Below are 27,876 nucleotides of genomic sequence, written 5' to 3'. Positions count from 1 at the left end.
ATAGAATTCCATTGTGTATATATACCACATTTTCTTGATCCATTCATCTACTGAGGGGCATCTGGGTTGGTTCCATATCTTAGCTATGGTAAATAATGACCACACTAAAGCTACCAGCACAACTATGTTTATTGCAGCACTTCCATCTTTTTCTGTTTATGTGGTACTAAGGAATCAAATTCAAGGCTTCATTCATGCTAAGCAAGCACTCTACCACTAAGCCATATTTCCAGCCTCGATGTTTAGTTTTTTGAGGAACCTCCATACTGCTTTCTAGAACCAGTTTATGCTCCCACCAACAGTGTAGTAGCTTTCCCTTTTATCTGCATCCCCACCAGCATCTGTTATTATTTGTTTTCTTGATAATGGCCATTCTAACTGAGGTGAGAGGGAATCTCAATGTGGTTTTGATTTGCATTGCTTTTATGTTTTTTTGGGGGGGGTGGTCCAGTCGTAGGGCCTGGGCACTGTCCCTCAGCTCTTCAGCTCAAGGCTAGCGCTCTACCACTTGAGCCACAGCGCCACTTCTGGCTTTTTTCTTTCTTTTTTCTTATGTGGTGCTGAGGAATCGAACCCAGGGCCTTGAGCATGCAAAGCAAGCGTTCTACCACTGAGCCACCTTCCCAGCCCTTGCATTTCTTTTATGGCCAGAGATGTTGAACATTTCTTCTTGTGTCTATTGGCTATTCTTATTTTCTCTCCAGAGAAGTATCTTTTTAATTCTTTCACCCTTATTAATGGGGTGGTTGTTTCTTTGCATTTTCTTTATGGCTAAGAATGTTGACCATTACTTCATATATTTACTGTTCCTTTTTACTTTTTCAAAACTATTCATTTGCTCAGTTATTAATTGAATTGATGTTTAACCTTCCAGTTCTTTGTATATTTCTGGATATTATTTCTTTATCCAATCAGTAGCCATGAAAAGTTTTCTCTCATTCTGGTTTGTCTCTTCATTCTTATAATTGTTTCCTTTGAGGTGAAAGAGCTTTTTAATTTAGAAACCTTTGTTTCAATTCTTCCTTACATTTCCTGAGCAGTTGCAGTCCTACTTAGAAAGATATTACTTTTACCTGTATCTTCAAAGGTCTTCTCTTAAGTTTCAGTGTTTCAGCCAAACATTTACATCTTTGATCCACTTTGAATTAAGGACAGGGTGTGAAATGGGGATCTTCTATATTCAGTATAGAAGATCCAGTATTCCCAACACTAGATGTCAAGGCTATGTGTTCTCCATTATTTGTTGGAGAAACATCTGTATCCTTGATAATCACATCTACATGTTCTAATAAATGTACTTTGTTTTCAAACCCCAATATTGTATCTCTGTATTGTTCCAGTCTACCAGAGTGGCTGCTGAGTCTTTTTGATACTACTAGGGTTTAAACTCAGGGACTCCCACTAGCTACTCTGCTGCTTAAGCCATATCACCACTTATCACTTATTTTAGTTTATTTTCCAGAAAAGATCTCATACTTCTCCCCAGAGCTTACCTCAGACCATGATCCTCCTACCTGCCAGTAGCTGAAGTATTAGATACGTGCTACCATGTCTGGCTTGTTTGTTGTTTTATCCAGGATGGCCTTACATTGTGATCCTTCCCCCTCATATAGCTGGGGATTACAAACATTGGCCACCATAACAGCTAACCTATGTTTTTATTTCACCTATTGATCTATTCCTGTCTAGAATTTCTGTTATAGTTTTGCTTCAAACTTTTAAAATTGTTACTTAATTGCATATCCTTCATTTCACTTTGCTCTTTTTTTTTCAGTCTTCTTAGAATTCACTTGATGTTTGAATTTCTTTAGGGTATTAGTGAGCTTTGGGTCATTACAAAGAAATGATCTGGGCAATTAGTTGAGGGTTCTGGAGTTTTCAATTCAAGATTGAGTGTCTCCATAGCTTTGGGCCTCTGGTTATCAATGAGATGGAACATGTGTTGAAGCAAACTATTTATATCTTGAGCCAAAAAGCAGAGAGAAAGAGAGAGGGTACAGGCCAGAGTCTTGGTACATTCCAGTGTCTCTGAAATGATCTGAAGTTTCCATATAAGATGGTAACAAAACTTTTATATATGAACCTTTGGAGGATAGTACTCATATTTACACTTGGCACTTGGTTGAAAAGTCTAGGTAGTTTTTGTGTATTGCATTTTGTGTGTTTGGTGTTTTCCGATGTCTTCATGTGTGTACTGTTTTGGTGTGAAATTGCCATCATTCTCATCTGTATGATTCTGTACGTAATGTAATTTTTCCATGTGGCTCTTTCTATGATTTTCTTTTATATTTCTGGATAGCAGCATTTCACTATGATCTTATTACTTCCTTTGTCCTGTGCTTCCTGGAGCTATTGGAGTTCCTTGAGTTTCTTGGATCTGTAGACTAATTGTAGGATCATCACCAAACAGTGATCTATGAGACAGATTCAGCCCTCATCATGTTTTATAAATGAAACAATAAAATATCATTGGAAATTACATATTATCAATAGCTGACTATTGTTATAATAACAAAATTCCTTTGAGTAGTTGCTACAGATATTATACAACAACTTAAAGTCTACTTATAAGACTTTCTGGAGGGCTGGGAAGGTGGCTCAGTGGTAGAGCGCTTACCTTGCATGCCTGAGGCCCTGAGTTCGACTCTCAGCACCACATAAGCAAAAAGAAAAAAGCTGGAAGTGGCGCTGCGGCTCAAGTGGTAGAGTGCTAGCCTTGAGCTGAAGCGCTAAGGGACAGTGCCCAGGCCCAGAGTTCAGGCCCCACGACTGGACCAAAAAATAATAATAATAAAACTTTCTGGAAAATGTGATAACTTATATTTTAAAATTGAAAGAACAAAGAATTATTTCTGTTGTTTTTATCACAAATATATACCTTTAATTGAACCTAGAAATTTTCCATCACTGAGATTTCCTTTAAGAAAATTGTGGGAACTGGAGGCTTGGCTCAAGTGGTAGATGATCAACTGTGAGCCAAAAAGCTGAGAGAGCTCAAAGCCCTTAGTTCAAGCCCCAGTACAAAGAAGGAATAAAAAAGGAAGGAAGGAGAGAGAGAGAGAGAGAGAAGTAACAAGTTTGAAAAGAAATGTACTTATTACCTTACTTGTGTAACCAACACCTTGACAATTAAAAAAAAAGAAATGATTGTGAATGAAGGTCAGAGTGTTGATGTAAAAGATCAAAGTAGGGCTGGGGAGGTGGCCCAGTGGTTGAGTGCTTGCCTTGCATGCATGAGGCCCTGGGTTCGATTCCTCAGCACCACATAAGCAAAAAGAAAAAAGCCAGAAGTGGCGCTGTGGCTCAAGTGGTAGAGCGCTAGCCTTGAGCTGAAGAGTTGAGGGACAGCGCCCAGGCCCAGAGTTTAGGCCCCACAACTGGGCCCCCCCCAAAAAAAGACAAAAGATCAAAGTATATCATATGAAGTATAGGATATATCCTTATAATAATTGTGTCCTGTTCTATATCAATATTATAGTATAATTCCAAGTAATATTATGCCATATTTCCACATATTATTCAATATTATCCTATATTCCTTTTAAAGGAGATAAAAAAGTAGAGTTTTTCTGTCTCCAGGAAAGCATACACAGAGCAAACGCACTTCACAGTGTCATCTATTTTCAGGCATAAACGAAGCTTGTACCCTGACTGCTTGCTTTGCTGTCTTGTAGGTGTTTTGGATCCAGTGCATGTGGGCTTTGCTTCACTCCTTCATTCTTTTCTGGTTTCCCACAAAAATGATGCAGCATGGTAATAGCAATGTTGTTTTAAACATTCAGCACTCTGTGTTATTCTCACTCTGACTTTATGTGTTTCTACGTGTGTACATAGAAACAATGGCAGGAAAGATAAAAGCAATTTAGGAAAAAATAAAACATCTACCTAAACCTAAAGTAGATATTCCTTGGACTAACATATGGCAGTCTGAACACTTATCAGATGACATTTAGAACCCATTCTCTTTGCCTCTGACACATAACTTGAGGCCACACATGCATTTGTTGCTAATCTCCAATACTTGAATCAAGAATTCTGATAGCAAACACATCTCTAATGAATCAGAGATGTCTCTTAATGGTAAATTTGAATTCGCATCCAAAACATAATGTGTCAAGTAAGACAATGTCATGAATTAATAAAACTACATAGAAATTTAGCCATATACTTCATTATTAGACCAATACTCCTTTTCCTGCTATGTAATTTTCAAAATAACATTACATGAAGACCAGATGCCAGTGGCTCATGTCTGTAATCCTAGCTGGATCTGAGGATCCAAATTTGAAGCCAGCCAGGAAAAACAAATTAATCAGCAAAAAGCCTGAAGTAGAGGTATGGCTCAAGTAATCAAGCACCATCTTTGAATGAAAAACCCAAATGAGAACAGAGCATGAGATGCTGCTGTGTGCAAGTCCAGTACTAGAATTTTATATATATATATTTGCCTTCTAGTCTTAGTTCATAATGGCAATTTTGGAGTGTAAACTCCTGAACTGAATAACAGCTCAAGGGACTTGAGCTCAATTATTCTGATTTGTTTTTTAGTTAATTGGAGATAAGAACCTCATAGACATTTCAGCCTGGGCTGGCTTCAAACCTGGATCCTCAGCCTCCTGAGTAGTTAGGATTACAGGCTTGAGCCACCTGTAGCCAGTAACCAACTCACATTTATTTAAGAACATTTTTAAGGGTAGAGAACATTAGGAGAAATCATCCTAACCTTGAGATAATAGGGTTTTCAGCAGATTTAGCACTGTTTGAAAAGTATTAGGAAATTTCAAAGTACTGAGTTACTAGTGATTCTAGAAAAGACATACTATGACAAACAAAGTTGTGAAAGTTTCTTGTTATCTAGCTACTTGGACTTTTAATGGACAGATTCTACAAAGTGGCTTAATCCAGGTTTGGTAATCACATCCACCATACTCCTTGTGATTTTCATTCTTGCATATTCTGGTCATTGGTTTCTGCATTTGTTGCCTGATAGGTCATTGCAGGGAGTAAAAGGTGGAAGAATTTTCCAGTTGTGATATAGGAAGCGATGATGTCATGGACAGTAATTTAAGAATATAGCCCAAAATTCATAAGTATTTTTGATGTCCAGTATAGGTTCTGTTTGGTTAAAAAAAAAACAAAGTCTACGTTTCAGACTCCAGAAAGATCTGAAAATGACTCTTCCACTTTTCAGATGTCGTCCTGCAGCATGGGTATACTACAGATTATTTGTTTCTTGGTAATTTCGTCTATACGGTAAGATCGTCATCCAGGTACTTTATATCATTTTCCTTCTTTCTAATTGAAAAATGGAATTGAACATCAACCATTCTATCACAGTATCCTGTGAATTTTAAAACTTACACTCATATCTTTTTCCAAGAAGAAACTACTGTAGCAATTGCTAAAGCACAAAGTTAATTGCACATGTAGTACATAGTTAATTCTACAGTTCTAGAACTATTTACAATAATAGAATGTAGGGCTCATATGAAATATGTTACAATCCAGCACCACCACCACCCCTTTTGTATACGTAGGTAGTGCTCTGTGACAATCTTGCTTTTAGCTATGTTACACTGCTTGATGGTAAGTTCAAATCAATCCATAAATCTCTACCCTTTCTTTTCAAGGATGCTGTGTGAATAATACCCTCACTTAATCAGTCCATTAGAGAATATTACATTTGTTCTTAGCCCTGTGACGAAGTCCTGAGACCTCAACGTGAGGTTACTAGCCCACCGCTTCTAATGTACTGATTGGAAGGTTGAGGAGCTGGAGAAAGATTCTAAGCCCAAATGACCAAGGTGGAGACAATCCTGGTGCTCTCTGGAAAGTAGAAAAAGCTGCTGAATAACAGCACAGAACAAACTGATTTGGGGGAAGGAAATTAGAATAATGGTAAAGATGAACTTTAAGAGGTAGGTAGGGATATAGCCTTGGAACTCTTCAGGTAAAGGGCTTTAGCATAGCTTGTATGAGATGATGGAAACTTGCAAGAATATTGACATTGGAGATTGAAACAAAGGAAGTAGGACTTAAAACGGTCAGTATATCACTCATCTGTTGCTGCATAACAACACATTTTGTAGCAAAATCACATAGTGTTTCATAAAAGCAGTCTCTTGAATTGTTTTGTCTTTGAACCAGAGTCTTGGGGTGTTAGCCTAGGTTGGCCTGAACTCACTATTTAGCCCAGGCTGATCCCACACTCATGATCCTCCAAAGTGCTGTGATTATAAGTATGTTCCAGCTACCATGTCTGGCTCTGAAAGTCCCATATGACCAGCTCTCTTGATGGCAACACAGTTTTAATACAAAAAGATAAGAAAAAAAAAGAAGTACGGCTTTAAGAGTAGGAAATAGGATAATTTACCTAGTTTGAAACTTCCTCTTTTCATTTATTCATAGATTTTTTCACATTTTTCTGTTTACTTTATTGACTTTGTTACATTCCATGATATGAATATTTCTGTTATTTCTAAAAATAAATGTGTTATTTTACAAATAATTCTACAAGCATGTATACTTGTGTATTTACTGATATAAATTTTTCTTCAGATACCATTAGATGGTATCTGTGCATACATGGAAAGTACAAAAAGTTCAGTAGATAAAATATTACAATTAAGCCAAGCATTGGTAGCTCATACCTGTAACCTTCATTACTCAGGAGCCTGAGATCTGAGGATTGTGGTTCAATGTCAGCCAGGGCAGTTTAGTCCATAAGATGCTTATTTCCCATTAACCAGCCGAAAACCAGAAGTGGAGGTGTGGCTCAAGTGGTAGAGCACCAGCCTTGAGCCAAAAAGCCTAATGAAAGAGTGAAGCTCTAGTTCCAGCACAAAAAATTACAATTAATGAATGAAAAGAAATGATCAGATTAATAGATAATGACAACTACTTGAAGATCAATTATATTTCAATATATAAGAATATTAGAAAAATTTAAAAATGTAGAATACCATTTTGTAATGGTATTAATCATATGGAAACCAGTAGTGAATGATATTCACACACTTGCTGGGAAAAAATATCTAAAACTTTATTGGAAACAATATTCATTGACTAAAAGACTCAATATTGTAAAGAAACCAACTTTTCTGAAATTGGTATACACACAAATGTACACACATGTATGTATATGTATACATCCACATATATTGGTATGTGTATACATATTATATATACATACAAGCATATATATGCATGTCAATTTGAGTTATATGTTAGGAGGTTTCTAAACTTGGATAAGAAAGTCTCCCCAGAACTAAAACCTAACAGAAAGAACACTTACCAACCAATGGCAGCAGAATCTGCCAGATAGAAATGAAGGTCCAAAAGAAGTGGGTGGATGTGGTTGCCAGTGAAAAGTTTTAATTCATTTTTCCATTCTTTTCCCCCTCTCCATCACACAGTATGTAGTTGTTACAGTTTGTCTGAAAGCTGGCTTGGAGACAATGTCCTGGAATAATGTGAGTATGCTTCAGGATTTCCCCCGTATCCACTCTTCTGGTTTATATGCCGATTTGCTCTCAAGCTTAGGCAAATAATAAGCCTTTCTCTGGTCTCCATATTCTACTTTATTTGGCTTCACATGTTTAAACAATGCTTTAAATTGGATGAAGGCATATTTATATTCTAACTTGCACTTGAAATACTTTAGATAAGCATGCTATTACCTGAGATGTCACATTTATTATTATTATTATTCAACTACAGAGAATAGAAAAAGGCAAAAAATATACATTGTACCTTTTAGTGTGAATGGTATTGATGTTTTAGAAACTTTGAAATCCTTGCTCCATATAGACTATTTTTTAACAAAAATAGGATAATTTACCTACTTTGAAGCTTACTCTTTTCACTTACTCATAGATTTTTCACATTTTTCTATTTAATTTATTGACTTTGTTACATTTCATGATATGAATATCTGTTATTTCTAAAAATACTACTATGAAAATATGCATACTTGTATATTTACTGACATAAAAATTTCCTTAGGTTATTACTAAATAATTTTATTTTCTAAAAAAAAATAATTTTATTTTCTATAAACTTACAGTTGTTTTTGGGTTTTGTTTTGTTTTTTGGCCAGTCATGAGGTTTGAAATCAGGGCCTGGGCACTCTCCCTGAGTTTTTGTGCTGAAGGCTGGTGCTCTACCACTTTGAACCCCAGTGCCACTTCTGGTTTTCTGGTGGTAAACTGGAGATAAGAATCTCACAAAATGGGCTGGGAAGGTGGTTCAGTGGTAGAGCGCTTGCCTTGCATGCATGAGGCCCTGGGTTTGATTCCTCAGCACCACATAAGCAAAAAGAAAAAAAAAGCCGGAAGTGGCGCTGTGGCTCAAGTGGTAGAGTGCTAGCCTTGAGCTGAAGAGCTGAGGGACAGCGCCCAGGACCAGAGTTCAGGCCCCATGACCGGACCCAAAAAAAAAAAAAAAAAGAATCTCACAAACTTTCTTTCCTGGGCTTGCTTTGGACCGTGATCATCTTCAGATCTTAGCCTCCCAAGTAGCTAGGATTACAGACATGAGCCACTGGTACCCAACTAAACTTAAAATTTTTTATAATTTGTTTTTATAAATATACACACAGACATGCACAGCTTGGAATGAGTTCATTTCTAGCTAATACTTAAAAAATGTATGTGATGAGCTGAAAATTTAGCTTCGTGGTAAAATGCCTGCCTAGAATATGAAAAGCCTTAGGTTTGATTCCCAGAACCACCAAAAATGCTGGGTTTATGAAAAAAATGAATGTGTATTAGGAGAGCTTAAAGCATACAATATATACATCTTTTTCTTCCCTGCTGAAATAAGTTTAGGGTTCAAACTTATGCAGTCTTCCCAACTGTACACCACCATTTAGTTTGAACAGATGTATATAATTGGCATCTCATAAAAACATAAAGTATAAATGTGACATATCACCTGAATATGATTTAAACATATAATAAATTGGTATTTCTTTTTCTTAGTGGTTAAATTTTCTCCAATAAGAACATTTCTTAAAGTTAGGCACTGATAATGACTCATGCCTGTTATCCTAACTATGAGGGAGACAGAGACGTAAAGATTGCTGTTCAAAGCCATCCTGAATAAACAAAGCCAAGAGACTCTGAACTGAATTGCCAAAAAACAGAAATGGAGGCATGGCTCAAGTAGTAGAGCACTAGCCTTGAGTGGAAAAGCTAAGCAAATGCTAGGCACTTCAAAGTCCAGACCCAGCACAAATGCACACATACACACACACAAATAACATGAAGGCTGGGAATGAGAACTGTTTCCTCCTCTTGCCTATATACTACTGTGCCTTGTGGGGAAGCTGGAGAATGTGTATAAAAGGAAGACTTCTTCCCTGGGAAAGAAGATGCTGGAGCCAGGCCTGATGGTACATGCCTATAATTTCAGCTACTCAGGAGGCAGAGACTGGAGGATTACAAGTTTGGAGTCCATTCCAATAGCTGTAAAAACTTGTCTTAAAAGAATGGAAGAAAAAAAAAAGAATGGAAGAATATCCTAGACATATACTGGTTACTGCAAATAAGGGAAATCATGGACAAATATTTCTTTGGGTCTGGCTTACTTCACTTAATATGATTTTTTTCTAAGTTTTTCCATTTCCTAACAAATGGAGCAGTGTCGTTCTATCTCATGGAAGCATAGAATTCCATTTTCTTGATCCATTCATCTACTGAGGGGCATCTGAGTTGGTTCCATATTTTAGCGATGGTGAATAATGCTGCAGTAAACATAGTTGTGCTGGTAGCTTTAGTGTGGTCTTGTTTGTGATCATTTGGGTAAATGCCCAAAAGTAGGATTGCTGGGCTATAGGGGAGTTCTATGTGGAGTCTTTTGAGGAACCTCCATACTGCTTTCCAAAGTGGTTGAACAAGTTTACACTCCCACCAACAATGCAGTAGGGTTCCCTTCTAGCCACATCCCCTCCAGCAACTGTTGTTATTAGAGTTCTTGATTATAGCCATTCCAACTGAGGTGAGGTGAAATCTCAGTGTTGTTTTGATTTGCATTTCTTTTATGGCCAGAGATGTTGAACATTTCTTCATGTGTCTGTTGGCTGAGCAGAAAAGCTCAAAAGCTATGTACATATAACCATATAACATGATGCTAAGTGAAATGAACCCCAAGATAGGGACACAAGAGGTTTTTCTTTGTTGTTGTTGTTTTTAATGTCCTATGTGATTTTTTTTTGTTTCTTTCGTATGTTCTTCCTCCTATGATATATCCCCTGTTGTCACTGTATTTGATTTTGGCATCCTGCATCTTGTATATACATTTATCAAATTTGGGGAGGGGAAGGGGAATAACAAAATGCTGAAACAAGAGCACAGGATGACCCATTGCAACAATGATACTCACAAGATACTATGTTGGAAATGATCTTTACAACTTTGGCCACAGTGGGGGGGGGTGGGAAATGGGGAAGGGAAGGGATAGTTGGAAAAAAAAAACAAAGGAGGGGGTAACAATGTTCAACAAGAACTGTACTCATTACCTTACTCATGTAACTGTAACCCCTTTGTACAACATCTTTTAAAAAGCATTAAAAAACAATGGAAGAAGAGGCCAGGTGCTAGTACTTCAAGCTAATGAGGAGGCTGAGATCTGAGGAACACAGTTCAAACACAGCCTGGGCAGAAAAGCCCATGAAATGCTTATGTACAATTAACCACCAAAAAGCTGGACGTGGACCTGTGACTCAAGTGGTAGAATGCACTAGCCTTGAGCAAAAATTCTCAGGGACAGGCCCTGAGTTCAAGCCCTAGGACTGATACCAAAAAAGAAATAGAGGAGGGAGACGGAGGGAGGAAGGAAGGAAAGAAAGAAAGAGAAAGAAAAAAGAATGAGAGAGAAAAAAGGAAAATGGGAAAGGGCCTGGAGATGTAGCTTAGTAATAAAGTGCTTGATTCGGGCTGGGAAGGTGGCTCAGTGGTAGAGCGCTTGCCTTGCATGCCTGAGGCCCTAGGTTCGATTCCTCAGCACCACATAAGCAAAAAGAAAAAGAAGCCGGAAGTGGCACTGTGGCTCAAGTGGTAGAGCACTAGCCTTGAGCTGAAGAGCTGAGGGATGGCGCCCAGGCCCAGAATTCAGGCCCCATGACCAGACCCCCCAAAAAATAAATAAAGTGCTTGATTCAATCCATAGTACCACTGCTTAGGTGCAGGGAGTGGCAGAGGAAGAGAGAGAACAAGCACAATGGCCCGCCACAACAGCCTCGTCCCAACAGAGACCCACCTGAGGACACCCTGAATCAGAATGCAGTCAATGCGTGACATGAGCAGTGAGGGAATGATGACATGAGGATGTATCACATGTTGAAAGTTTCAGATGTTCCAAGTTATGAGCAGAGCTCTGCCATCCTCACGCTCACTGGGGCCATCCCCTCCCCCTGCCGAGACAAGTGCTTTTACTCTAAACAGAGTGGAATCATTTGACTAATGGATTATAAAAAAATTGCCTTTGAAGATGGTTCATAAGTACATATCAATACTTTGAGACATAGCACTTTGAGTTTTCCCTTGTAATATTCAGACACAAGTAGTGAACAGTAAGAGCCAGCACCTAGCAAGACAAGAGCACTCAGGCCTCAAAGTTCACCTAGTGTAGCTAATCATCTTTTTTATGTGATAATAATAAATCTACGTGACTTACCCAAATAATTCCTCTGCTGATACAAACCCAAACCAACAATTAGATTATGAAAAGGATCATTAGTATTGGCAATTACAGAATTTGGTACACAGATCCAGACATGAACTTTCAGCTAAGAGTCTCTACCAGACTCACATTTGTAGTTCAATCTAAGACTTTTTTTTTTTTTTTTTTGCTAGTCCTGGGGCTTGAACTCAAGGCCTGGGTACTGTCCCTAAACTCCTTTTGCTAAAGGCTCATGCTCTACCACATCTGGCTTTTTCTGTGATTGACTGGAGCTAAGAGTTTGATGGACTTTCATGCCCAAGCTGGCTTTAAACTTCAATCCTTAGCTCTCAGACTCTTGAGTAGCTAGGTTTACGGTCATGAATCACTGGCACCCAGCGAGAGTCACAAATTTTTATTGTTGTCTCAGAACTATTTATACAGATTAACTATTAGTTGGTCAGCGTTTTACCTCTCTAGCTGATTTCTGTTCAGACTTTTGATTTTCTATGTGTCAATAAAGTAAGCAGAAGTAACCCTCTACTTGGATAGACATCTTCTGAGAGTTGACCATTCTCACTGAAGACCCAGGGTGTCCCTTGGTGTGAGTGAATGGAATATTGATGATCATTTCACATATTCAAAACAGTAAGTTCTTAGAGTCACAGCAAAGTATTCTGAGAAGAATGTTGGAAGATCTCAGATAGCAAGTAATGGAAAGATCATGCATATTTTCACACGTGAACACATGACCTAGACAAATATATTTTGTTAGTTGCTATAAATTTTTTCAGAGATGGAAGGGGCAGGCGATCACAATGTTGAATCACATAGGCCAAATGCAGAAAGCTAAACATGGCATATTCTTACTCATTTGTGGACTATAGACTTAAAATGATGATGATCAGGACAATCAGTAATGGGACATAAGTGCAAAATGGGGACTGGCTGGGGGGGGGATCAGTGAGAGGAGAGAGAGAGGAAAAGTAAAGTGTGTGTGTATGTGTGTACTGCAGCTTGAACTCAGGGCCTTGTGCTCTCACTTGGCTTTTTCTCTACCACGGGAACCATACCTCCACTCCTGGCTTTTTGCTGGTTAATTGGAGGTAAGAGTCTCCTGGATTTGTCTGTGCAGGTTGGTTTCAAACTATGACCTCACATTTCAGCCTCCTGAGTTAGTGCTGTGAGCCACTGGCACCCAGCTAAAACATAATATATAAGAAAAGATTTTCTTTTAAATAGAGAATATTAAAGTGTTTCTCTGTTCCTCTTCTTTCTACAGTTCAGCCATGTGGCAATTTGGGGAAGCATGGTCATCTGGCTGGTGTTTTACACCATTTACTCTTCCTTATGGCCTGTCATACGTATTGCTCCAGAAATGAAAGGACAGGTTAGTTTTACCAAGTATTAGTGTCTTTATATTCTTCATGAAAATCGAGTTTCATTAACAATAAAAGTTGGTGTCACCTACTTTCACAGTTGAGGAAGAAAAGGTAAAAATTAGCCAGGTGCCAGTGACTCACACCTATAATCCTTAGCTACTCAGGAGGCTGAAATGTGCAAATGACAGTTCAAAGCCAGCTCAAACAGGAAAGTCCATGACACTCTTATCTCCAATGAATCACTAAAAAATGGCGAGTGGATGTGGCTCAAGTGGTAAAGCAACAGCCTTAGACAAAAAAGCTAAGGAAAAACAAGAGTCCCTGAGTTCAAGCTCCAGAACTGTACAAATAAAAAAAGAAAAGAAAAGAAAGAAAGAGAGTGAGTGATGGGAATCCTTCTTCAACTGTGACTAAATAGCTGATATTGAAACAACCTGACAAAAGAGTGGTAGAAACCGAACACGAGAAAAGACTTATTTGAAACCATCAGCAAGAAGTCAATAGACATAATACTTAAAGTCTACAAGTCTTCAAAGGGAATTTTTCATTATGATGTATCTATCATCTATAGAGAACATTCTCAGATCAACTATTTTGTCTTCTGTTAGGAAATTAAAAAAAAATGAAGAGCATCTGAAACCCAAATTGAGAAAGACAAAGGAAATTATAGTTCTGGCACTGGAAAAAATGACTTAAATAAAAATAGCTAATCATCTGGTAATATCTAGCAAAACAGTTTCTTATCAGGATAATTTTAAGCTTATATACATGTATTAGAAAAGATCCTGGAAAAAGACCAATGGCTTATTTTATCCAGCTCAAAAAGCTATATAATGAATAATCAAACTGCTAAGTACCAGTGGCTCATGCCTGTAATCCTAGCTTCTCAGGAGGCTGAGATTTTAGGATTGCAGTTCAAAGTAAGCTCAGGCAGGAAAAGTCTGTGAGACTCTAGTTAACCACCAGAAAACCAGAAGTGGTGGTGTAGCTCAAAGTAGTAGAGTGCTAAGCCTTGAGCGCAAAAGCTCAGAGACAATGCCCAGGCCCCACGTTCAAGACCCACAACTGACAAAAAAAGAAAAAAATAATAATCATCTAGGCACCGGTGGCTCATGCCTATAATCTTAGCTACTCAGGAGGCTGAGATCTGAGGATCACGGTTCAAAGCCTCCCAGGCAGGAAAGTCTATGAGACTCTTATCTCCAATTAACTACCAGAAAACTGAAAGTGGTGCTGTGGCTCAAGTGGTAGAGCGCTAGCCTTGAGCTGAAATGCTGAGGGACAGCGCCCAGGCCTGGAGTTTAAGTCCCATGACCGACCAAAAAAAAAAAGAATAATCAAACCTAAGAAAACTAGAAAAAGGAAACAATGAGGCTAAAAATTGGAAATTTAGTACTATGAACTAACACCAGTTCATAAATAATGAGGGTTTTGGAGAAAAGGCGGCATAAAGTTTTATTAATTTTGTGAGGCAAAATAAGGACCATCCCATATCTCAAGACAAAAAGTACAGTCCTAAGCTGGGTGGCAGCAACTCATGCCCATAATCCTAGCTACTCAGGAGGCTGAGATCTAAGGGTTGCAGTTTGAAGCCAGCCTGAGCAGGAAAGTTTATGAGACTATCTCCCATTAACCAGCAAAATGCTGGAAGTGGAGGTATGACTCAAGTGATAGAGCACCAGCCTTGAACAAAATGCTCAAGAACAGCACTCAGGCCTAAAGTTCAAGCCCCAGGGCCAGGACTGAGGAAAAAAAAGTCCAGTCCCGCTCCCATCAGGGAAGATGAATTTGTCGAGAAAAGCTCCTGAGCATGGACTTGCGGATGTACCAGTTCCCTTTTGCCAGATGGTGGCCTGCACATTTTCTGCTGTCCTTGTGTTAAATGTCCAGATATTCCTTGCTGTCCAGAATATTCCTCCATTCACATGGTCAGCAAAGAGAGACAGGGGCATTATAATCTCACCTGGAGCTGTACATGACATAAAATGGTTACGATGTAGCTCAACATTCTTGGGTTCCCTCACATGGTGGAGTCGGGGTGGGGAGGGAAATAGAACAAGGAGAATAAAAAGAATAAGGGACATTCTTTTAAAATTACACAACTGAAAGCAGCTTGGCTAGTAAAATGAGATATTGAGCTACTGATAGTTGTATCTAGGATTTGTTTCTCTTCAAGGGATAATTAGGATAAGAAATGGGAAACAATTTCACAACTGAGAAAAATCAACAAAAGATCAGAGTTGAGTCTTTGAAAAGTTTAAATAAAATTGGTAAGCCCCTAACAAGATGATTAAGAAAAAAAGAGAAAACACTATCACCAGAATAGAAACTTTCCTATTTGGGCTGACTTCAAACTGCAGTCCTGCAATCCTCAGATCTCAGCCCCCTGAGGAGCTAGGATTATAGGCGTGAACCACTAGCGCCCATCTTCCCATCTGTTTTTTGTGCATCTGTACAGTTCAAGTTGCCTATAATTGCCTATTTTTTCTTTCCCAAATCACCAGTTGTGGTGGGAAGGAGAAAATGGTTGCACAAATACTCAATACTGGTGAACTAAAGGATTGTTCTTTAATTTTCTTTATTTCTGTTTCTTTGCAGGCCAATGTGACACTGATATGTCCATATTTCTGGCTGGGCCTTTTCATAGTCCCTGTTATATGCTTGATTCCAAATGTATTTTGGAAATCGTAAGTTGAAAAGTGAAGTGGTAATTAAGACATAGATCTTCGTGTTTACTCTTTTCCAGTTGTATGTACATCTTTCAAAGTAAACTGAGTGCCATTTTGTGAATATTGAATGATATGGCTCTCAGCTTTTCTTTTAGAAAGAAAAAATATTTAGAACTCAAACACATGGAAGAGTGCATGGAATGTCTTGTTCATGATTGCTTTTCCTGAAAGCAATTGTACCCCTCCACTCTTTTTTTTTTTTTTTTTGGTCAGTCGTGAGGCTTGAACTCTGGGCCTGGGCGCTATCCTCAGCTCTTCATCTCAAGGGAAGTGCTCTACCACTTGAGCCACAGCACCACTTCCAGTTTTCTGGTAGTTAATTTGAGATGAGATTCTCATGGACTTTTCTGCCTGGGCTGGCTTTGAACTGTGATCCTCAGATCTCAGCCTCCTGAGTAGCTAGGATTACAGGCGTGAGCCACCGGCACTTGGCTGCACCCCTCCACTCTTTAGAAGTGTGACCTGCATCATTTTTATCTGTATTAAAGGAGCCAGACTGGATGCCAGAGGGTCACTGATTAAAAACTAAGAAATAAAGCTGGTCACCAGTGGCTCACACCTGTAATCCTAGCTACTTAGCGGGCTTAGAGCTGGAAGAAAAAAATAGGCAAGACTCCACCTCAGTTAACCAAAAATAGGTGGGGTTTCCAGCATAGTTCAAATAGCATAGCACCAGCTTTAAGCAAGCAAATTGATCAAGTGCAAGTTCCTGAGTTCAAGCTCCAGTACTGTAATAAAAGGAAGGAAGGGAGGGAGGGAGAGAAAAAATGGAGGAAAACGGGAAGGAATACAAAGACAGCAACAGAAGGGATATACTCAATAGAAAAGTATCCTTCACTCTTTCAAAAAAAAATTTGGAGTAAGAATCTATCAAATATAGTTTCCCCTGAGTACTTAAATATTAGATTAGAGAATCTCAAGTTTTTTAACCAAATGCAAGGAAAACCATAAACCTATTTTTTGTGTGCAGTACTGGGGCTTGAACTCAGAGCCTTGGGCTCTTATAAGCATGGCTTTTTCACTCAGGGATAGTAATTTGGTGCTCTACCATTTGAGCCACACCTCCACTTCTGGCTTTTTTTATGGTTTATTGGAGATAAGAATCTCACAGATTTTCCTGACAGGACTGGGTTCAAACTGAAGTATTCAGATCTTAAAATAAGATCCTCAGATATTAAAACGAGGTATTATAAAACCTTGACATCCTTATTATTAAGGCTAAAGTTTCAAGAAGTGATAAGGTTTTAAAAGCAGAAGCAATTCATTTAGAGTATGAATTATTATATGTGTTCTATTTCATTAACATCAGAGCGTTAGCAGTGGTGGAAAGCATCAGGCCCAGGGGTCACATCAGGCCATCGAAATGATTTAGTACATGAGAAGACAGACATTACGTTTCTCCTATGCTTCTCATCAGCTTCCTGAGACTGCTTGTACTAATCATTTTGTATGGCTCGCAGATGATGATATAAATATCAAATGGCCCTTGGAAGAGAAAGGCTCCTCACCCTGCAAACATGGTAAATTGAAACTAACTGATGAATGGCGCAAGCTTTAGACTGGAAGAGGCAATTTCAGTTTTTGCTTTTCCTTATTGAATTCTTCCTCCTCCTCCTCTTCCTCCTCCTCCTTTTTCTTCTTCTGTTGCAATTCCTGGGCCTTGAACTCTGGGCCTGGGCATTGTCCCTGAGCTCCTTTGTGCTCAAAGTTAGATCTCTTGAGCCACAGCTCTACTTCTGGTTTCCTGGTGGTTAATTGGAGCTAAGAGTCTAATGGACTACCCTGCCCCAGCTGGCTTTAAACCACAATCCTCAGCCTCCTAGGTAGCTAGGATTACAGGTGTGAGCACCTGGTTCTTATCTACTTCTTAAATGTATTCTACCATTTGTAGAGCCTAGATCTTTCCCACTGTTTTGCCCCCAAATATATCAGATTTATTTCCCTCTTCATTTCTTCTTGATGTCTCCTATTCTCCTAATCCTCCCTCTCCCTCTATATGTGTGTATATGTGTGTGTGAGAGAGAGACAGACAGTGTGACAGAGAGACAGAGAGAGACAGACAGAAACAGAGAGACAGAGACCGAGACATAGGAATAGCAGGAGGTAGGGGAAGACGGAGAGAAAGAGAGAGAAGTTGCTTGATAAATTCTTTATTTGGGTATTAATTTTTTAACCAAAGATAGCAGTGGATAATGGAATGAAAGTATTAATATGGTTGTACTCTATGATCCTGAGAGTAAACATGAGGTTCTGGGCAGAGATGGGTAGATGCATAATTATTACACTCTGCAGTAGCTTCATTGATTCCCACTTCTCCAGTGTCTCCCCTTCTGGATGATGCGGTGAGCAAGGGCCAGGCTGCAAGTGTCAGAGATACAATGAAAAGTATGAACCCAAAATATGAATCTCAAAATATGAACCTAGGAGTTGATGTTGGAGAGGGACAGCTCCTCTCTTTGCTCTACAATGCAAACAAATTCTTTGACAAAAGGGAAGGATTGTGGGTTCCAATCCCATAATCCATATTGGAATGTAAGTATCAGTTCCCAGGGATGAACTAAACCACATGTCTCTTGAGGATAATGCCTGCACTATCACTGGTTCCAGGTCTCATCTCTTCTTGAAATGTAAACATTTCTATTCCCAAATAAAAATACTATTTGGTTACTATTGCCATTGAAGGGACCCACAAAGTGGCTCATACCTGTAATTCCAATCACTCAGGAAACAGTGATCATTAAGATCCAAGTTTAAGTCTACTCCTGGCAAAAATTTACTGAGATCCCCATCTCAACAAATAAGCTAAGTGTGGTTGGCATGTGTCTGTGATCCCAGCTACACAGGAGGGCGTAGGTAGGAGGACTGCAATCCTATGCCAGATCTGCGGAAAAACGCAAGACCCTACCTGAAAGTAACTAAAGTAAGAAAGGGTAGCGTTAACTCTCCCAGCCTAGCAAAGATGGTCAAACTGTGAGTCCAAACCCCACTATCACAAAACAAACTAAGCTCATATGTTATATTGTTTTCTATCCCCACGTGCTATAGGCTTAAAAATACCCACAACAAAAGTCTTCTAGAAGAAATTCGGGAGCTGGAAAGCAGACAAATTACAGGAGCTGATATAGCTCAGGTGTTTAGGAAGAGGTAAGGCTTTTCCCTTCACCCTGGTTTCAATGAAGATTGCTTACTCCTTGTTCTCTCTGCCCTTTCTCCCTCGCCAGAACCTGCGGGCTTTCCCAGGTTCCCTCAGCACTTGACAAACAGGCAGGGCGACCTTCATGCTGCCCCTCAGTGCAGTCTCCTCCCCTGCACACGCTGCACAAAACTCAGCAACAGATGTATGTTAAGTGAATTTTAGAATGGAAAAAAAATGAGTCCATCATGATAGAAACTGCAGGTTTCAACTAGAAAGTTGAAAGAGAAAGATTACAAATATAAAATAAATCCATCAAAATCTAGATTTAAGAGATGGGAACACAGTAATTACATTTGTGAGGACTTATAGCACTGAACTTGTGTGTGTGTGTGTGTCTGTGTGTCTGTCTGTGTGTCTGTGTGTGCATCTGTGTCTGTATACGCACGCACGTAAACCAGTTTTGAAGCTTGAACTCAGGTCCTTGTGCTCTCACTTGGCTTTGTTTGTACTCTTTTCACACATTTTGTTGCTGTTGGTGGTGGTGGTTGTGGGGCTTGAACTCGGCCTGGGCACTGTCCCTGAGCTCTTCAACTCAAGGCTCTACCACTTGAGTTACAGCGCCACTTCCCGTTTTCTATTGGTTTATTGGAGACAAGTGTCTCACAGACTTTCCTGCCTGGGCTGGCTTTGAACTGCCATCCTCAGATTTCAGTCTCCTGAGTAGCTAGGATTACAGGTGTGAGCCTGCACTCTAAAATTTGAGCCACAGCTCCACTTCTGGACTTTTGTTGATTAATTGGACATATGAGTCTCATGGACTTTTCTGCCTGCCTGGCTTTGATGCTTGGTCTGCAGATCTCAGCCTCCTGAGTAGGAAGGATTATAGGTGTGAACCAGTTACCAGTGACATTTTAAAAAATTATTTATTGTTATTGTAAAGGTGACACACACAGAGGTTAGGGTTATATAAGTCAAGTAAAGAGTACATTTCTTTTTCACCAATGTCACCCCTTCCTCTCCCAGTTTTTCCTTTCTGTCCTCATCCACGAGTTGCATGGTTCATTTTCAGCATAGTGTCTAGTGAGTACCACTTCTCACCTTCGTACCATCATTTCTGTGCCTCCCTTATTCTCTCACAGACAGATAAACAGACAAAAGAAAGGAAAACAAAAACCACAACAAAGAAGAAACCAAAAAATCATTTCTATTTCCTGGAGTTGGTCCATGCATTTTTATAATACACCAAATTAACTTCCATGTAAGAAGCCACAACCAAAGTCAAAAACACAATATAAACATACACAAAGAAAGCTTGCATAAACAGAAAAACAATCTACTAAACAGATCAAGTGTTTGAATGTTTGGGTAGTTTCTAGAAATCAGCAAGAAAAAGGCCATCAAACAATAAAATAGTAGGCAAAGTATAGACTAACAGTTCATAGCAAAGGAAATACATTTGGCCCTCAAACTTAGAATATTTTCAACTTTTGTCCAAATAAGAAGTGAAAATGATAAGCACATGAAAAGAAACAGATTTCATACATCAGAGTTGGCAACCCCTAGTGAGTGACGTTGTGGAGAAAGAGTTGCGGCACCAGGCGTGACAGCACATGTCTGTAATACCAGCCACTCAGAAAGCAGAGACAGGAGGATTATGGTTAGATTGGCTAGTCTGGGTAAAAGTTACCAGAGAGCCTATCTGAGAAACAAAGTTGGAGCCACAGGACTGGGTTGTGTGGCTCAAATAGTAGGGCACAAACCAAGGTCCTCAGTTAAGTTTCCAACAACAACATATATACATATATATGTATGTATTATATATTGTATATATTACATAGTTCATACGTAATGTCCTAGATATTTTACTTTGTTATTATATTATATGGTTGCTGTTTTTAATTCTGGTTTGAATTAAGAATAAATTCTCAACTGGGCCTCATGCCTCCTAGCTACTCGGGAGGCTGAAATCTGAAGATTGCAGTTCAAAGCCAGCCAAGGAAGGAAAGTTGGCGACACTCTTAACCTCAATTAACCATCAAAAAGCTGGAAGTGGAGGTGTGGCTCAAGTGGTAGATACTGACCAAGCCCTGAGTTCAAGTCCTAAGACTAGCACACACACACACACATACACACACACACGAAATCATTCTTGCTGTTCTTCCTTCCACCTTCCCTTCCAGCCCTTCCTGAGGCCTGGTGACACACAGAAAGAAAACATGTCAGGCCAGATTAAATGAGTATTTTTTAAGTCACATCTTTTAGTTTATAGGAGAAAAGAAAAAAAAAACAAAATAAACTTCCCTAATTCCCCTCCCTTGGAGGGGCAAGGTCAGGAAATGATCTGAGTGTTTAGCATTTCGAAAGTCCTACATTTGATTTTCTACTGTGGTCTCACAACAAGTTTCAGGGGCTCCAGGAGGAAATCCTCCAAATGTCTTCACTGACCCTTCTTGACATCTTTCCATTCAAAAAGGAAGTTGGGACAGAGCTTTTAAAGATATAAAATCTTTAAGGTGTTCTGGGAAGCCAGAGGGTTAGCAAGGCATTCACAATTCAGTTCAACTATTTGAAAGGAACAGAAAGTTGTATTGAAGAAAGGCTCATGCCTTGAATCCAAGATACTCAGGAGCCTGAGATCTAAAGCTGTCCAAAGACACCCAGGGCAGAAAAGTGTGTGGGATTCTTATCTCCAACTAAATAGCTAAAAGCCAGAAATGGAGATATGGCCCATGAGGGAGAACACCAACCTTGAGAGAAAAAGCTAAGGAATAGTACCCAGGCCCTGAGTTCAAGTCCCAATACTATCAGAAAAGCCAAACCAAGTCAAAACAAAAAATACAATGAAGGGCTGAGAAGTTGGCTCAGTGGTAGAGCGCTTGCCTTGCATGCCTGAGGCCCTGGGTTCAATTCCTCAGCACCACATAAGCAAAAAGAAAAAAAGCCCGAAGTGGTGCTGTGGCTCAAGTGGTAGAGCGCTAGCCATGAGCTGAAGAGCTGAGGGACAGCACCCAGGCCCAGAGTTCAGGCCCCACGACTGGACCCCCCCCCCAAAAAAAATACAATGAAATGCTCAAAGCAAAACAGTGTTTTAAAAGCAATACTTTGTTGAAACTGAAGATCATTCTATATTCAATACACAAGCAGTCAGTTCCCAGTATGAGAGAGAGTTTAATTTCTTTGAAATCTGTTTGAATGAACTAATGCCAGGCTATATTTGATTGACTTTCAGGACAACACTAGGAAGTTTACAAATCTTACCCCGTCCTTGTGAGGTCAATCTCCGGAACAATTCTGTGGATATACACGCCCCGCGTAAGTAATGCACTGTTACGTAGGTTGTGACACAGAAACTCCAGCTGCTTACAAGAATGACAATTGGGTCATTTCATTTGGGGCCATTAGGCTACATGAAATAAGCCTGTGGTCCTATTTATATGTGGTATTTAAAACAGTCACAGTCATCAAGGCAGACAGTGGCTGGTGGGAATATGTTTTATGGATAGAGACTTCCAGTTTTGCAAGAATAAAGGAGTTTTGGAAATGGAAGTGAACATAGTTAAGGCCACCAAGCCGTGCATTCAAAAGTGATTACCATGGTAAGCTAATTACAGTTATGAAAGACAAATGAAACTATTGTAACACTTTGTGTGTGTGTGTGTGTCTGTGTCTGTGTGTCTGTGTGTCTGTGTGTGTACAGATACCAGGGCTTGAACTCAGCCCCTTAGCTTTTTCACTCAGGTTGGTTCTTTACCACTTGAGCCACAGTTCCACTTCCAGGTTATATATGTATTATGTATTTATTTTGGTAATTAATTGTAGATAAGAATCACATGAACTTCCCTGCTGGTTTCAAACTTCAGTCCTCAGACCTCAGGCTCCTGAGTAACTAGGATTACAGGTGTGAGCCACCAGTGCCTGGCTGACTATCTTTTTTTTTTCAATAGGGAAAGAAGTCATTTAGATTTGAGGAAGTAGTGTTTGTTCTAAAGAGTACAACTTGAAAAAATTCATTCCTAGTTTCTCCTTCCTAGATCACACAACCCATACACATAAATCTTGCTGTCTTCAAAATTCGGACAGATTTGTATTGTACCGTTTTAAAGGTAAACATGGTGTTAGCTCCAAATTATTTTTACCCAAAAAATCTTGCATACTTTTTTTGGTATAAAGTTAATATAGCCCAGTTCTATCTAAAGTGTGTGTGTGTGTGTGTGTGTGTGTGTGTGTGTGTGTGTGTGTTGGTGTAGGGCCTTGAACTCGGGGCTGGAGCTCTTAATTGGCTTTTTTTGCTCCAGACTGGCACTCTGCTATGTGGGCTTTTTTCCTGGCTGGGTGGAGATAGAGTATCACGGGCTTTTCTGCCGAGGCTGGCTTCAAAGTACAGCCCTCAGAACTCAGCCTCCTGCGTAGCCAAGATTACAGGCGTCAGCCACAGGCTTACATCTTTTCATTTTCCTTTAATAACAAATGTATCTAATGGCATCTGGTGGGAGGCTTAGACCTTTCCTAACCTATTTGGCAATAGTAAAGCCAAATTCTGTATGAGGAAAGGAAACAAGCCAAACAAAAAGGAAGTCACAATAAAAGAACCATTGATCTTTATCAGGTGTGAGACCAAACTCTCCCCTTTGTTCAAGGTGTTCATAGAAAGTTGTCAAATTTTTTAATGTCTAGATTCTCTTACTACATATTTTTTCTATGCTTCCAATGTACATACATGCTTCTTTGGATGAGTCAGTGCTTCTCACTTGGACACATATACACACACACAGCACACACACACACACACACACACACACACACACACACACACACACTTCTTTAGCCTGTCCTGTGTCCACCACTTCACTACTTTCCCTCCTCCTAGAGTCAGTCGGGAAGGGGAAAGGATGAACCAGACAAGAAAAAAGCAGAGCAAACATTTCAATGATCTGTTAACATTTAAATGGGAACAAGAAGACACAAAGGTTTGAAGCCAGCCAGGGAAGGAAAGTCCATGAGACTCTTTATCTCTAATTAGCCACCAAAAAGCCAGAAGTGGAGCTGTGGCTCAATAGTAGAGTGCTAGCCTTGAGCCCTGAGTTCAAGCCCCAGGACCAACACAAAAAACACCCAAACCAAACAACTCCCCTTCCCCCACATACACTGTAACTTCCAGTGTCCCTCAACCCCTTACAGATTAACCTGTGAACCCAGAATAGTATTGTTTGAAGAGTTCCCTAAGTGGTTGTAATACAACCAGGTTTACACTACTCCATTCGTAGCATGCCTGCCTCCCATCTTTCCTTGCTGGCCATCACAGAGATTCCCCAGCCCCAGCCTTTAGCACCCCTAACATGGTCTCTTGTCTTTGCTCTTCAGATGGGTACGCATTTTCTCAAACAGAACAGTCTGTGATCACTCAGGAAGAGCTGGTCCGTTGCTATAACACCTCTCTAATAGAATCCAAGACTTCTCAGAAGACTTCATCCTTGGTTTATGAAGGTTCGGATCAAGTCTCCAAAGCTCATGTTTTCCACTGAGTGTGGAGAGAGCAGCCCTTTTGTGTGAGGCTCAGACCAGCCGCTTCACTTGGTCACAGGAATAAAATAACAAGAGGACCCTCTTTTGCTTTTAGTTTTTTTTTTCTTTCCTCAGTGTGTGACGTAATTTATCCATTCAGCCTGAATATAATATTTCAAACCCACTTCAGTGTTAGAATTTTGGTACAAGTTGTTTTGGGGAAAGGAAAATAGAAAGATGTCGTGAGGCCTAATAGAGTTAGGGAAAGGGCCGTTCAAGAACTTGGTGTTGTCAAGACTCCAGATGAAGTGGATGACGCAATACAAGTAGGATGTCAGCTACACTGAAGCCAGGAAGGGAAGATAAGGCCCTGGCTCACCCGCCCCTGTCCTTCCTAACCCATCCCGGACATGAATGCCAGGCATGCGCACTTCCTTCACTGCTCACATCTGTGGGCCAGGGCCATGCCATGAGCTCCTCTTACTCTTGCTCACAGGAGCCATGAATGGAATGGAGGGACGCTGCTTCATCCCCTTGGCACTCTTCCCTCCTGTTGTACAGGCTGTCCTGACCTACTCCACTTCCCAAACTATCTCATCTTGTAATAGCACATTGATTTCCTGGCTGGGCTCCTATACTACTGGCTATTCAGGAATGCTGAGGTCTGAGGAACCAGACTGGAAATCAGTCCAGGCAGACAAATCTATAGTCCCAGATACATGAGAAGTAGAACTGGAAAGATCACTATGGAAGGCCCACCTTCTCCCCCACTCGAAAAGTGATAGGAAGACTATCTCAAAAAGCAAACAGATAAGCCAGGTCTGGTGGCCTACTTCTGTAACCCCAGCTATCCAGGAGGCAAAGGTAGGAGGATCAGAGACTCCTGGATAAAAGCTCAAATTCCTATCTGTAAAAGTGAAAAAGGATTGGGGGGTATTGGCCAAGTGGTACTGTGCCACTTACAAAAACAACTACTTCTTTATTAACAAAGGAGGGAAAGGGGGAAGGCAAGTACAAACCACAGGAAACCTGTGAAGAAAGGGAAGGTGTGACTAAGAAGGAAATAAGTGTCGGATATTCATGGTATATTTACAAAAAGATAATGAATTTGTCCTTGAAGATGTTTTGGTTAGCATCAACAACCAGTCCATAGCGTGGCTTTCTTCATGTGGTAGCCATGAAAGAACGAATTTAAAATGGGTGATGTTGAGAAAGGCAAGAAGTGTGCCCAGTGCTACACTCTTGGAAAGGGAGGCAAACACAAGACTGGATCTACTCTTTGTGGTCTGTGTTTGGCCAGAAGACAGGTCAAACAGCTGCACTCTCTTACACAGATGCCCACAACAAAGGCATCACCTGGGGAGACGGTGCTCTGGTGGAGTCTTTGGAGAATCCTAAAAAGCACATCCCTGGAACAAAATGATCTTTGCTGGCATTAAGACGGGAGAAGGGGCAGAATTGATAGCATATTGCAAACACATTACAAATGAGTAAGAGCTACTGCTTCATTTATTTATTTATTTATTTTGGGGTCTGGTCATGGGGCCTGAACTCTGGGCCTGGGCTTTGTCCCTCAGCTCTTCAGCTCAAGGCTAGCGCTCTACCACTTGAGCCACAGCGCCACTTCCGGCTTTTTTCTTTTTGCTTATGTGGTGCTGAGGACTCGAACCCAGGGCCTCAGGCATGCAAGGCAAGCGCTCTACCACTGAGCCCCCTTCCCAGCCCTGCTTTATTTATTTATTGCAAAACAAATGTCTCATGGCTTTAAAAATGTGTACCACAATTTAATGGCTCTCTAACATCAGAATTTACATCATAAATGGCTGACAGAATATTTTTGTTGGACAGTTCTGATTTAAGTAAAACTAGCTGTGGTTAAGTGAATATGAGCTTTTTTTAAAAATAGTAAAATCAGCTCAGTAAATACTATCATTATTTTCCCTCTCTGTGATATAATTGGACTTAGTAATAATGTTCAATTTTTCAAAAAGATAAGGAATAATAACACCTCCAAATCTATCAAAGATCGCTTTTGTATTCAGGTTTATATAACTGGTTATGAAAACATGTTGAAATACTGGGGAAAATCACTTCACTGTCTCAGAACCAAGCAAATTCACCTGTGTTTTAATTTATACTCATTAACCAGTTAAGAGCAATGGTTGGAGATGAAGAAGCAGTGTTTATATTTTTGGTCTAGACTATGCCAAATTAATAAGAATACCCTATATCTGACATCTGCCTTTTACTTGTTGAAAGACATTTTAGTATGGTGTATGTATAAATGTCAAAGAATATTTAACACTTCTCACATTTTATAATTGATTTGTAAGTTCAGATGCTTTTAAAAATGAGTGTGATAAGATACAATAGCAACCTACACTTTATTTTTGAATTCTTTACTAAGAACACTAACTTATCATTCAGGATTGTCTTTAAGCAGCTTTTCAGAAGCACACAATGTGGAACTAAAGTGTGTGTGATTGATGGTGCTTTTTTGCCAACTTCTTAGAGAAAAAGATTCAAGTAGAGAAAATAATTTGTAAATTATGTGGCCTTAAGATTTAAGGCAATTAAAGACAAAAATTCCATATAAAAGATGCTGTGGGCCGGGCACCTGTGGCTCAAGCCTGTAATCCTAGCTACTCAGGAGGCTGAGATCTGAGGATCGCGGTTCAAAGCTAGCCCAGGCAGGAAAGTCTGTGAAACTCTTATCGCCATAAACCACCAGAAAACCAGAAGTGGTGCTATAGCTCAAGTAGTAGAGTGCTAGCCTGGAGCTGAAGAGCTGAAGGACGGCGCTCAGGCCCAGAGTTGAAGGCCCACGACCAACCTAGAAAAGACCAAACTAGAAAAGATACAAATTCAATAAAATTGAGCATAGAAAAACTGTAGAAGGACAATGAAATTTATTCTACTAGGTTAAGCAGAGGATGTATACTATAAAAATAATGTATTATATGTTTTTCCATTTATGAGAAGACATGAATTAATCAAAATAAAATATTAACAGGCTTAAAAATGGAAAACCAAAAAAAGTCAATAGACTAGGAGGATAAAATGAGGTAAGAATTCATAAGACATAAAATCTAAATGATGAAAGAGACCCAGAGGTTTAAGATATAATTTAAAAGCCAGGTTGTGGCTCACAGCTATCATTTCAGCTAGCTACTCAAGAGGCTAAGATCTGAAGATTGTAGTTCTAAGCCAGCCCAGGGAAGGAAAGACAGGGAAACTCTTATCTCTAATTAACCAGCAGCAAAATTTTGGAAGTGGAGCTGTGGCTCAAGTGGTAGAGCACTGGGCTTCAACACCAAGGCTAAGGGACAGCACCCATGTTTTGTGTTCAAGGGCCAGGATATTCTCTCTCTCTCTCTCTCTCTCTCTTTCTCTCTCTCTCTCTACACACACACACACACACACACACACACACACACATAATTTAAAGTTATGACAAAGGCTAGAA

The 27,876-nt window shown here is 39.7% G+C and overlaps 1 protein-coding gene across 1 annotated transcript in view; it reads left to right on the top strand.

Moving 5' to 3' along the window:
* LOC106000805 (phospholipid-transporting ATPase IB-like) overlaps positions 1-25,833 on the top strand; it is a 114,237-nt gene extending 88,404 nt beyond the window's left edge. Inside the window, 9 exon segments of the mRNA XM_013036042.1 lie at positions 3,675-3,753; positions 5,192-5,253; positions 7,416-7,472; positions 12,944-13,051; positions 15,642-15,730; positions 18,818-18,916; positions 22,138-22,220; positions 24,270-24,392; positions 25,745-25,833. Of these exon segments, the coding sequence (XP_012891496.1) occupies positions 3,675-3,753; positions 5,192-5,253; positions 7,416-7,472; positions 12,944-13,051; positions 15,642-15,730; positions 18,818-18,916; positions 22,138-22,220; positions 24,270-24,392; positions 25,745-25,833 (789 nt within the window).
* The last annotated feature ends 2,043 nt before the right edge of the window (positions 25,834-27,876 follow it).

The sequence above is a fragment of the Dipodomys ordii genome, unplaced genomic scaffold, assembly GCF_000151885.1.
Source record: "Dipodomys ordii isolate 6190 unplaced genomic scaffold, Dord_2.0 Scaffold243, whole genome shotgun sequence".
In the NCBI taxonomy this organism is placed as follows: Eukaryota; Metazoa; Chordata; class Mammalia; order Rodentia; family Heteromyidae; genus Dipodomys; species Dipodomys ordii.
This window is presented reverse-complemented; position numbering and strand designations above follow the sequence as displayed.